This window comes from Sceloporus occidentalis, unplaced genomic scaffold (genome assembly GCF_023333645.1).
Source record: "Sceloporus occidentalis isolate IW3139 unplaced genomic scaffold, rSceOcc1.0.p SCAF_4, whole genome shotgun sequence".
NCBI lineage: Eukaryota > Metazoa > Chordata > Lepidosauria > Squamata > Phrynosomatidae > Sceloporus > Sceloporus occidentalis.
The window spans coordinates 195,248,402-195,261,068 of NW_028316984.1; the positions used below are offsets into that span (position 1 = coordinate 195,248,402).

At 40.0% G+C, this 12,667-nt stretch overlaps 1 protein-coding gene across 1 annotated transcript in view; it reads right to left on the reverse strand.

Moving 5' to 3' along the window:
- LRRC9 (leucine rich repeat containing 9) overlaps positions 1-7,506 on the reverse strand; it is a 94,866-nt gene extending 87,360 nt beyond the window's left edge. Inside the window, exons 1-4 of the mRNA XM_089522792.1 lie at positions 7,384-7,506; positions 2,635-2,698; positions 940-1,010; positions 317-499 (exon numbers count right to left, since the gene is read on the reverse strand). Of these exons, the coding sequence (XP_089378918.1) occupies positions 317-499; positions 940-1,010; positions 2,635-2,698; positions 7,384-7,467 (402 nt within the window). The 5' untranslated portion in view covers positions 7,468-7,506. The remainder of the gene's footprint in view (positions 1-316; positions 500-939; positions 1,011-2,634; positions 2,699-7,383) is intronic.
- Between the last annotated feature and the right edge of the window lie 5,161 nt (positions 7,507-12,667).

The window sequence follows — 12,667 nt, forward strand, 5'->3', positions numbered from 1 at the left end:
CTGAAAATTACTAGAGAGGTTTTTCTCAGGTTAAAAATATAGTGTTATTTTTATGTGCATTTTTCCACATTCATGGGGTCCTTCACCTCTCACCCTGTTGAATGTACCACTGTACATTTATTTTATTTCATCTTGCATTAATGAGTACATCTGTTAAATGACTTTTGTCTCACCTTGCATATAACTTGTCACAAAACAAAAGTAATATTATTGACATGAATAAGAATGTACATACGCTACAGATTTATAGGAGTTCCAACTTCTATTACATTTTAGTCAAACTTTCCACGTCTACAGAGCCTCACCCAGGACTCACCTCTGCCAGCTCCTTGATCTCTTTGGAGGATACCTCATAAGTGTCAAGCCTTTGAAGCTGAGGGATATGATACAGCACATGTGTTGTATAATTGCGAAGAAGACAGACAGGGTTGGGATCATACTGGGGGTCATTCAGGCACAGGTCTGTTAAATGAGGTAGCCTTGCCAGATTGGTAATTTCCTATTAAGAAAATTAGAAACAAAGTTAAATTTTTTAAAAAATCACATTCCTAATGCATTTTAATGTCTGCAGATACTCTCCTACTTTACAATTCAGAGGGGATTGCATGGAAACCAACTGTGCTAGCATCTAGAAGAAAGAGGACATACTGTATATGCTTGACTATAAATTGACCTCGTATACAAGTTGAGGACAGGTTTTTGGGATCAAAATTATGGTTTTTGATATGACCCATGATTAAGTCAATAAGGGTAAAATTATGGATCTAAAGGATGAAGCAAAGGAAAGCAAGTAGAAGAGGGTCAGTGCTTCCAGGACAAATTACACTCTTGCCTTTCACCAGGGGATGGTTCTTACATTGATGCATGGGTACGTCTCAATTTTTTTGGGTCAATTTTTTGACTAAAATTTCCAGACTTATATATGAGTATATACAATACCTTGAAAGAAGAGATTTGATTCCCAGACAGGTTTAATTTTTCTATTTTTCTACTGGAGTTTAAGCGACATCCTAAAATTCAAGTGGAGAGAAATAATGAGGTATAATATGCATTGTCTGCGTACTTGCTCCATTGTTCTATCTCAACAGCTTACAAACAACTTCAATATAATGGTATAGGAGAATCACTCCAGACCCAACAACACAATACCTCTGGAAAAATATTGTGTGGACACAGGTGAATCTAACGGCTTGCATGGGTCTTCCATGCTGCATCTGGTTGTCAAAAATGAATAAGGGCCCTGCGGGATCGGACCAAAGACCTATCTAGTCCAGTATCCAGACCCACCCACCCACAGCAAAGATGGATCAGGTGCCTGTGTGATGACCAAAAGTAGGCCACTGAGAGCCAGTGTGATATAGAAGTTAAATGTATTCAACTGGGACCTGAGAGAGCTAAGTTCACATTCCCCAGTCATCCATGAAACTGACCAGGTGACCTTAAGCCAGTCTTTCTCAGCCTGGCCTCCCTCACAGGGTTGTTCTGAGCATTAGCACGCTTCTCCTGGTGTCCCATGGTGCTGGCGAGGCTGCCAGGGGAGTGATGGCGGCTGAAAGGGCATGGTCAGCCCTATCCTTCACCATGGCGGCAGAGGTTTCCTCATGAGGAAGCTTCTGCTTCCATGGCAAAGCTTGATGGGGTGCACTTGGGCCTGTCCACTAAGGCAGTAGAGGTCTCCTTGTGGGGAGGCCTCCACCATCATGCTCAAGCTTGAAGGGGTGTATTTGGCACTCTTCATCCTGCAGTGGGAGGAGGGCCCGACCAGGTGTCACTCCTCTTCTGGGGTGTCACCATGTGCAGGCTGTACCTCTCTAGTGATGCTGCTGGTTTTGAGGGGGGGGGGAAAGGAGCGGGGGACCCATGTATGCTGCCTTGACTTTTACTGAAGGGAAGCTGGAAAAGAAATACAGTATATAAAAAGTGATGGTAACAGCTCTTCTGCTGTTGTGTTCTTCTGCAACGAATATTCGGGATACTACTCATATTCAGAAATATATTTCTTCTTGAAGACCATAAACCTGACTTTCTGTACTTCTAATGGGAGCAAAGAGGGGGATGTTCCATATGCAGTGCAAAGGAAGCAACTAATCAAAGACTGGGCAGTTCAAAAAGCGGAACAGATAGTACTTCTTCTCTTCTATCCTGTTTGCTTCACTGTGAATTACAGAGCTTGATGAAGAGAACTGTCCCATGAGTACACGGAGCAATACAGACCCATATATAAAGGCACCCTGATCCTTGGTATGAGTACTCAACATGTGGGATATGGGGTCTTGGAATGCACCAAGAAGAGAAAGGCATACTGCCTTTTCTTTCCCTTGTCCATTAACTGCTCCTTGTTCACCTGCTTTCATATCCTTTTAGGGTGTTGTTTCTTTTTAAACCAGAATGTTACATAGCCCTTTATGACCTATATACACTAAACTAAAACATACCAGCTTATCCCTGAGCAGTGAAAGCAAGTGCATTGCCCAGGCTAGGCCTGTGGAGAGACTCCAGCTTCTTCTTGTCCTTACTGCAATAGACCTTGAGAGCAATAGTTTTACTTTTTCAGCTTTGAAAATGGACATACTTTCCACAATAGTTTTAAATAGTTTGCACAGAAATGGAATGGCACACTGCAACATCACCTACCTATTTTACTAATGAGATTCCCTGCCAGATTGAGGTCCTTCAGCTTCTGCAGTGTGTTCAGCCCCTGTAAAGGTGATTTTAAAAAACTGGTTCTGGGATCATAAATACTGTATATCTTTAATAAACAAAAGCTTATTCCTGCAAGATGACATATGCTAATCTGTGGTGCAGAAAACAAATGCTAAATAGTGCTGTTCCACTTGTGGAATGCTTTCCCAAGAGAGATCTTCCTCACTTAAACACCAAGCTAAATCTTCCTGCCCCAGCAAGCATCCAGTTCTTGGTGTGCTTCAGCTGATTTCTTCCTTTTCTTTTTTTATTGATATTTTTAAATTTTACAATGCAAATTATTACGCTTTCTTCATACAAATATATGCTTTAACACTACTTATTTTATACTAAATATCACCCTTCCCCAGAGCCATTCCCATCCATATACGCCAACCAAAATTTTCATTCATCTCATGAAGGTAATTTTCCATCTTCTTTTCTTAATACTTTTTCAATAATTCCCCCCCCATATTTCATCAAATTATTATTATTATTATTATTATTATTATTATTATTATTATTAACCTTTATTTATAAAGCGCTGTAAATTTACACAGCGTTGCACATACAATCTTTTTAGTTGGACAGTTCCCTGCCCTCAGGCTTACAATCTAAAAAGACACGACACAAAGGGAGTGGTGGTGGGGAAGGGGCCTCTCTAGTAGGATAATACATATAAAGTACATAGCAATACAGGAAATGATTCAATAAAACTGGCAACAAAAGAACATCAAATAGCAAGTGACAATTATGCAATGCCTGGGCACGCTGCCCTGAACAGGATGGTTTTCAACTCCGTTTTGAAGCTGGTTAAAGAAGTGATGGCTCTTGTTCGGGGGGGAAGAAGGTTCCAGGAGTGAGGGGCAGCGAGTGAAAATGGGCGAATGCGAGATGGGGCAGAGGAAATCCTGGGCTGGGACAGCAGAGCTTGACTACCAGAACGGAGGGCCCTAGTGGGAAGGTGAGGAGAAATAAGGTCTGATAAGTAAGGACAGGCCAGCCCATGGAGGGCTTTAAACGTCGAGAGCAGGAGCTTGTACTGAATGAGGAAAGGGAGGGGGAGCCAGTGAAGGGATGCCAACACAGGAGAGATGTGGTCAGAGTGGTGGGCGGATGTGATAATGCGAGCAGCTGAATGCTGGACAGAAATTAAAGGACGGAGGTGAGAAAGAGGAAGCCCAGCCAAGAGGACGTTACAGTAATCCAGTTGTGAGACCACTAGGGCATGGACCAGGATCTTGGCAGTAGAGGCGGAGAGATATGGTTGGATTTTGGCAATGTTGTATAAAAAGAATCTACAAGCCTTGGCTGTGGTCTGGATCTGAGGGACACACGACAGAAAAGAATCAAAGATAAAACCAAGACTGCGGGCTTGCTGGACAGGTTGAATAGAAATGTTGTCCACAGAGACAGAAAAGGAGTGTTGAAGGGTGGACTTAGGAGGAAAGACAAGAAGCTCCATCTTGGACATGTTGAGCTTCAAACGCCGATGGCGCATCCACTGCGAGACGGCTGTGAGGCAAGACGAGACTTGCTGTTCAAGCCTTGGAGAAAGGTCAGGGGCGGAAAGATACAGCTGGGTGTCATCGGCATACAGATGGTAGGAAAAGTCAAGAGAGCTAATGAGTTTTCCTAAGGACAGTGTGTAGAGAGAAAACAGAAGGGGACCCAGAACAGAGCCCTGGGGAACTCCAACAGATAAGGGAACAGGAGAAGAAGTCTGGCCCCCTGCAACTACTGCAAAAGATCTGCCAGACAAGTAAGATCTAAACCAGTCAAGAACAGAGTCTGAGAACCCAAGGTCAGAGAGTATGTCAATTAGGAGACAGTGATTAACGGTGTCAAAGGCTGCAGACAAATCGAGAAGGATGAGAACAGAGTAAAGGCCATTAGCCTTGGCCTGTAAAAGGTCATTCGAGATCTTAGTGAGAGCTGTCTCTGTGCAATGCCTTGGGCGGAAACCAGACTGAAAAGGATCGAGGATGGAGGTGGCTTCAAGAAACTCGAGACAGCAAGAATAAACAACCCGTTCCAAAACCTTACAAAGAAATGGAAGAAGAGAAATTGGACGATAGCTAGACAAAGAGGAGGGGTCAAGAGAAGGTTTTTTCAGAATTGGGGAAATGAGAGCATGTTTGAAGTCCGATGGGAAGGAGCCTGTAGAGAGAGAGAGATTGAAGATATGGAGAAGCGAGGGCAGAAAGGAGGGAGCTAAAGAATTGGATCAAGAGAACAGGTTGCAGGTTTGCAACAGTTCAGAAGTGTAGATAGTTCATCCAAAGAAGATTTTGAGAGTTCATCAAAATCATTTCTTTTCCATAATCCTTTCTTCACTTTCAATTTACATGTTAATTTATCATTAATCACTATTTGCCAGACTTCTTTATACCAGTCTTCCAGTTCCACATTAATTTTTTGATTTCCAACTTCTCGCTATAATTAATCTCGCTGCTGTAAGCAAATTTGTTACAAGATTTCTTTCTTCTTTTTTCCATTCTACATCATTATACAGTGATAACAATACAGTGCGCCCGCACTATACACGGCTTTGAGCTTACACGGAACGGATCCCCCGCATAAAGCAAGGGTCCACTATACTATATTTGGCTTTCTATCTATTCTTATATCCATAACATCTACTATTTCTAATATTACTGTTTCCTGGTTTTTTTTACATATTTACATTGCCACCACATATATATATATATAATCCTACTTCATTAAATCCTCTCGAACAATATTTTGAATTATTCTTATCTATATTATGTAATCTCACTGGTGTCAAGTACCAATTCCAGATCAGCTTATAATAATTTTCCTTAATTCGTACCAATAGATTTTTCAAATGTCTTTGTTCCCAAATTTTATTCCATTCATTTTCACAAAATTTACATCCTAATTCTTCTTCCCATATCTCTTTCCAAATATTTTGGTTTATTTCTTTTCTTTTATTCTCCCTTAATATTTTATACGTTTTGCTAGTTATTCCTTTCATACTTTCATTTTCCTCTAGTTGTTTTCCTTTCTGAATTATTAGTTCAAATTGTGTATATCTTTTCTTTTCTATATTCCAATTTTTGAACCATTGTTCTATTTGCATATAATGAAACCATGACATTTTTATTCCCCTAAATTTCTCTTTTATATTTTCTCTTCCTATTTTTAATTCTATCCAATTTTCTATTTCATCTATCTTCCTTTTCTTTAATTCCTTATCTAATAAATTTCTTACATCCTTTGAGAATGACTTTACCATTATTATTGGTACTATCTATTAATTTTTATTCAATAATTCTTTTTTATATTTATTCCATATTTCTAATATATTTTTCATAAGTGGGTTTTCAATTTCTTTAATTTCTTTTCTACTAAATTCTTTAAAGAAAATATTCCCTATTTTCATATGTATTTCTTCTTTTCATATTTCTAACCAGATCTGATGTACCTAAAATACCTTCTATTACATATCTTAATTGATTGGCCTCATAATATCCCTTTATATTAGGGAGGCCTAACCCTCCTTTTCCCTGGGATCTATACCAAAATTGCTTATTTACTCTAGTTCTTTTTCCTCCATTACAATATACATTTAATAATTGTTGCCACTTATTTCTTTCTTTTCATTGTAAAAATCTAAGGCATTTTCACTATGCAAATTGCATTTATTGTAAAATTGGTGGTTGTATTCATTTTTTTATTTTTATAATTTGCAAACTTCTGAAGGTACTGCTGATTCGGGAGTAAACACTATAAATAAATAAATAAATAAGTGGAACCTTATAGAAGCTTACTTGAAATTAAGACTTAGGATGCATCTACTCTGTAAAAATAATGCAGTTTTTCACCACTTTAACTCTTATGGGTCCATCCTACAGAATCTCGGGATTTTTAGTTTTATGAGGCACCAGCGCTCTTTGGCGGAGAACGCTGAAGACCTTGTAAAACTACAAATTCCAGGATTCCACAGCATAGAGCTATAGCACTTAAAGTGATGTCAAACTGCATTATTTCCACAGTGTAGATGTACCCTAACAGTGTTCTTAACTGTCCAGGGCTGCATCTGCACTGCAGAAATAAGCCAGTTTAACACCACTTTAACTGCCATGGCTCAGTGCTATGGAATCATGGGAACTGCAGTTTGTAGCAAAAGGTCTGCTGTCACTACAAATTACAGTTCCCAGAATTCCACAGCATTAAGCCATGGCAGTTAAAGTGGTGTCAAACCAAATTATTTCCCCAGTGCATATGCAGCCCCAGTCTCTGTTGAAGTGGGCAGGTCAAAGCCAAACAAATTTGCATTAAGTTTTTACATTAAGTTTTAGGATTACAGTAGTATTGTTGGAACTAATGGTGTCTAAAGTTACTACAAGTTGAGTCTACCTTATCCAACATGCTTGGGACAGGAAATGTTTTGGATTTCTGAGTTTTTTTGAGTTTTGAATATTTGCATATACATAATGAGATACCTTGGAGATGGCACCTAAGTCTAAACATGACAGTTATTTATGTTTTATATACGCCTTATACATACAGTTTGAAGGTAATTTTTTACATAATGTTTTAAATAATTTTGTGCATGAAACAAAATTAGCATACACTGAACCATCAGAAAGTAGAGTGCCCAAGGCATTCCTCTCCTTCACTCTTTCCAAAGAGAAGTAAAAGACCAGAATCAATACGAAACAAAAACACCCTTACCTCTATTTCTTTAATCTGGTTTCCATTAAGCCAAATAACCTCCAGCTTTGTTAATTTCTCCAGATTTCCAATAGATGAAATCATGTTGCAATAGAGATAAAGCTTTTGCAGAAGAACGCATTTTTCCAAACCATCAATTTTCTGCAAAGAAGGAAATGTGCATCATTTTAAATCTGCCAACCAAGAAAGTGCACTCTTGAGATGAATTGCTCTGAAAAGAAAAACAATTTCCACTAATCTCTGGCCCAGAAACAACTGAAGGTAACTTGATACTGCCAGCTCCTATTCCTGGTGGATCTTGGGAAAGTACTTCCTTCAAAAGCATAACATGATTACACTTCTCTAAAAGCTGGAATTCTGTTGCTGTTGTAAGCACACATAACTTTCTCTGCAGAATGCAATTGGACATACAGTAGAGTCTCGATTATCCGATATAAACAGGCGGGCTGATAGTTGGATAGCCGAAAATGTTGGATAATCCGGAGGGTCCAAGAAAAGCCTTGAAATCACTATGAATTGCAAACGTATTTAAGTTTTATTGCAGTAACAGTAAAAGTAACGTTGCAGCAACATTATAGGAATAACATTGTAATGTATAAACAGTCCTTTAAAAATGTAAAGAAATCACTGATCAACATTGTGATGTACAATATGTACTGTATAAACAGTTCAGTCCTCTGAAAATGTAAAGAAATCACTGAGCAGCGACGTTGGATAATCCGGAATGTTGGATAATCGAAGGCTGGATAATAGAGACTCTACTGTATTTGTTTTTGATTTATTCAGTTCAAGGTTATGGAAATGGAGGTCCCCATGTGGTGCCATTGCGCAAGGAAGCAAATACACATTACTCAACCAAACAGACATGTCCCTCTCCATGTGCAATGACACACTTCACTAGTAAGGTGATCTTGTACAAACGCCATCTAACGCTATGAACATAAACATGCTCCAATTCCTTGATATACCATCTTGGCCAGAGGTACTTTGTTCACCGAAGGCAAGACCAGAAGGAACTCGATTAATTTATAGGAAATTACTTTTATTTTGAGAAAATGTTCACACTTGCAAAACAAGCATAGGCAATTGTGGCCATCCAGAGGTTTTGGGACTAACAAATCTAACTAGTATAGCCAATGGTAAGGGATTATAGGAGCTGCTGTCCAAAAACATCTGAAGGGCTGCAGTTTCCCATCCCTGCTTTAAAACCTTCATCTAATTATGTTCATAAGTTTATGTTTAGCAGATTACTAGGTTTCCCATTTTTCTCATCTTGGCTCAGCTGTGACTGGAATCCAGATTTTCAGAAGGTATTAAAGCATAGAATCTTGGGCGGGTTACAAACCGCCATAAAATACGTATTGACTACGTATTAGGGTTAGGAAGGGGCGGTGCTTCTGCACCCCCCTAACCCTAGTACGTAGTCAATACGTATACGTCATAACCGCACCACAGGAAGAAGGTCCGTTTTGGAGCTTCTTTTTTGCTCCGCGAGGGAGTGGCGCGGTTTGGCTGCTGCGGCTCCCTCGCGGAGCAAACAGCAGTGCCGGCAGACCGCTGTAAAGTAACGCTCCATAGAGTTGGAAGACACCACAAGGGCCATCCTGTTCAACCCCTTGCCAGGAACTCACAACCAAAGCATTCCCTGCAGATGGCCATCCAGTCTCTGCTTAAAAACACTGTATGTCAACATTGTCTGCTGAAACAAAGGGTTTTGCATCACCTCTGGGGCTAACAGAATTATTGTGGCATAATTTTTCATGTAGTGCATTTCCAAAGAACCATGAACTGTTATCCTCAATTGGCAGCAATATACTTGGCTGTACTCTTCAGTAACTCTCTCTCATCTCAGCCAAGAACATACAACAACTTTCCCCAGCACCTACTTCTGGAGGACTGCCAGCTTTTGAGGGTTATCATTTTTCAAACTAGACAATCACTTGGCATGAACTTGGAAACAGTGGTTACCATGTGTAGTGAAATACATCTGTTGACCTGGCATGTGACTGCCCTCATAGATATATTTTACATTTCACATGTTTTGTTTTGTGACTGACCATTTGAATGCAAACACAAGCTTAATTTTCCTGCCTGCTGTTCTATTTCTACAACATCCCTTTTCAAGGTGCTTTCCTCTGTGAATAAAGATGAATCTAAAACTAGAGACAGGAAAGAGCAGCAGGTGGATGAGCGAGGCTGAACTATGACAGGAATTTCATGAACAAGAAATGGACTGCATTCTCACTTCTGGCTGATTCCTCTTTCCTTTGCTAAAAAAGGGCATACACCCCTGGCCCAATTTGTACCACTTAACCAGGCCATAGAGCAGATGCTGTTCTATAGCCCCAGATGCTGGACTGCAATTCCCATCAGTCCTAGTCAACATCACCAATGTTGAAGGGTCATTGCACCTCAGTCCTAAAACACCTGTGGGGTCACAATTGCCAACTCCTGCTTTAAGGAGGATATGACATTAAAGAAGAATAATTCATGCCATCCTGCTTTATTTTGTGCAATGGAACAAAATGAACGATAGTACCCTGACTTACTGTCAAGCAGCACTCTGCCACCCATAGCTCTTTCAGTAGCGGGCAGTTCTCCAGGTCAGAGATCTCTTGGATGTTCTGCCTAACAAGAGTCAGCCTTGTTAAACTGGGAAAATATGACAAGCCTACTATTTTTGGGTAGCCTGAGAAAAACATCTCTAGGCTTTTCACTGACGATCCCTCTTGCTCAATTCTCTCATAAGACAGTCCATTACAGGTGCACTGGAAGAAAAGAAAAACACAAGCACACTATAATTATTTAAAAGCAACAAGAACAGCAACAACACTCAACAACTAATAAACCCCAAATTCTTCTGTTCTGGAGGATGTTTGCCAAGATGGTAGACCTATTAATACAAAAAGGGCATGCTTTGCAACCTCCCAGTCCTGAAAAGCTCTGACTGTATGGTATTTAGTTGTGTTGGAATATAGCTTCATGGGTTTTGCTGGTTGTGTTGCCTCCACACCCACTCTTTCCATTCTTTTAAAGGAATGTAGCAGCTTCCTGAAACTGCAATAGGGCTCTTCCAAATATTTTTTTTTAAATCAAAAATAACCTCAGGCATATTTTGCCTTCAAATCCTGTGGTTTGAATGGCAAATTTTCTCCTATTTGGTTTTAAAAAATGTAGAGTTATAGTGCTACAGTACAAAAGTGCTATTTCACTGATCCACTGATGCACTGTAACTCTAAAAACAGAGTTAAGAAAAGAGAATGGAGTTAAGGATACTTTTTCTTCTTTCAATACGTCTCAGAAGGGGGGAATAAATTATGGCATCTGGTGCCAGGAATTGTCTGAAAGTATCACAGCCTGGAATGACAGAAATGTTTGAATACTTTTAGCAAGAGTGAGAACTATAGGAACAAATTCCACAGTCTCCTTACGCATTTATTTGCCCCATTTGGAGGAACCCATAGTCAGCCAGCCCCACTCCATCAGTTCACTCTCTATTCTAGTTTATAGAAGGAAATCCTACAGTAGAAGTGACAACTAGCAAAACCCAAGGAGTTATATGTCAAGACTTCTTTAAAGCAACTGGGAAGTGGGAACAGCCTTCAAAGCTCTGCTTCACACAATATTCAGAGTACAATTTCTAGGCCTGTGCTGCCACCTGCTGGGTATTTAATATCAGAAATAAAGAGCCCAAGATCCTGGGAAGAAACCAACCTTGCTTCTTCTGGTTGACAAATTCATGGAAGTAGGACCCTAAAGGCACCACATCCCATCTAATCTTGGAAGCTAAGCTGGGTCACCACTGGTTAGTAATTGGATAGGAACAAATACCAGATTGCAACAAATTCCATACTTTGAATCAAACATTGATCGGAAAAGAGACTGCAGTCAAGAAATAAGAAGATTAGGAATGGGAAGGGCAGCAATGAAAAAGCTAGACCAGATCATAAAGAGTAAAACTATACAGGAGAGATACAGAGAGCCAGCATGGTATAATAGTTTGAGTGCTGGACTTCAATCTGGAGACCAGGGTTCAAATTCCAGCTCAGCCATGTATACCAACTGGGTGACTTTAAAGATGTCATACTCTCTCAGCCTCAGAGGATATCAATGGCAAATCCCTTCTAAAGAAACTTGCCAAGAAAACCCCATGATAGATTTGCCTCACGGTTGCCATAAGTATGCTCCCAAGAAAGAAAAATGGGAGGTGTCTCAAGAAACCAGGATGGATGACTAAGGAACTTTCAACTGAGCTAAGTTTTAAACGGAACATGTATAAGAAATGGAAAAAGGGGGAAATCACGAAAAAGGAATTCAAAGAAATAGCAGGCATATGTAGGGGTAAAGTCAGAAAAGCTAAGCTGCAGAATGAACTCAAGCTTGCTAGAGAGGTTAAAAAGAATAAAAAGGGCTTTTTTGGATATGTCTGCAGCAAAAGGAAGAAGGAGGAAATGGTAGGGCCACTCCTGGGAGAAGATGGCAAAATGCTAACAGAAGACAGAGAAAAGGCAGAATTCCTCAACACCTTCTCTGCCTCCGTCTTCTCACAAAAGGCAAAGGGTGCTCAACCTGAGGATAATGGAGCAGAGAATAGGGGAATTTCAGCACAGAATAAGTAAAGAGATAGTAGAGGAATACCTTGTTAATCTAAATGAATATAAGTCTCCAGGACCAGATGAACTACATCCAAGGGTACTAAAAGAACTGGCAAATGTAATATCGGAGCCATTGGCAATAATCTTTGAAAACTCCTGGAGAACAGGAGAAGTCCCAGCAGACTGGAGGAGGGCAAATGTTGTCCCCATCTTCAAAAAGGGAAAGAAAGAGAATCCAAACAATTATCGTCCAGTTAGTCTGACATCAATACCAGGAAAGATTCTGGAGCAGATCATTAAACAGAGAGTCTGTGAACATCTAGAAGGCAATGCCATAATCACAAAAAGTCAACATGGGTTTCAGAGAAACAAGTCATGCCAGACAAATCTGATCTCTTTCTTTGATAAAATTACCAGCTTGGTAGATGAAGGGAATGCTGTGGATATAGTATATCTTGATTTCAGTAAGGCCTTTGACAAGGTTTCCAATGACATTCTTGCAAACAAGCTTGTAAAATGTGGGCTAGACAAAGTAACTGTTAAATGGATCTGTAATTGGTTGACTGGCTGAACCCAAAGGGTGCTCAACAATGGCTCTTTTTCAGCCTGGAGAGAAGTGACCAGTGGGGTCCCACAGGGCTCTGTCCTGGGCCCAGTGTTATTCAACATCTTTATCAATGACCTGGATG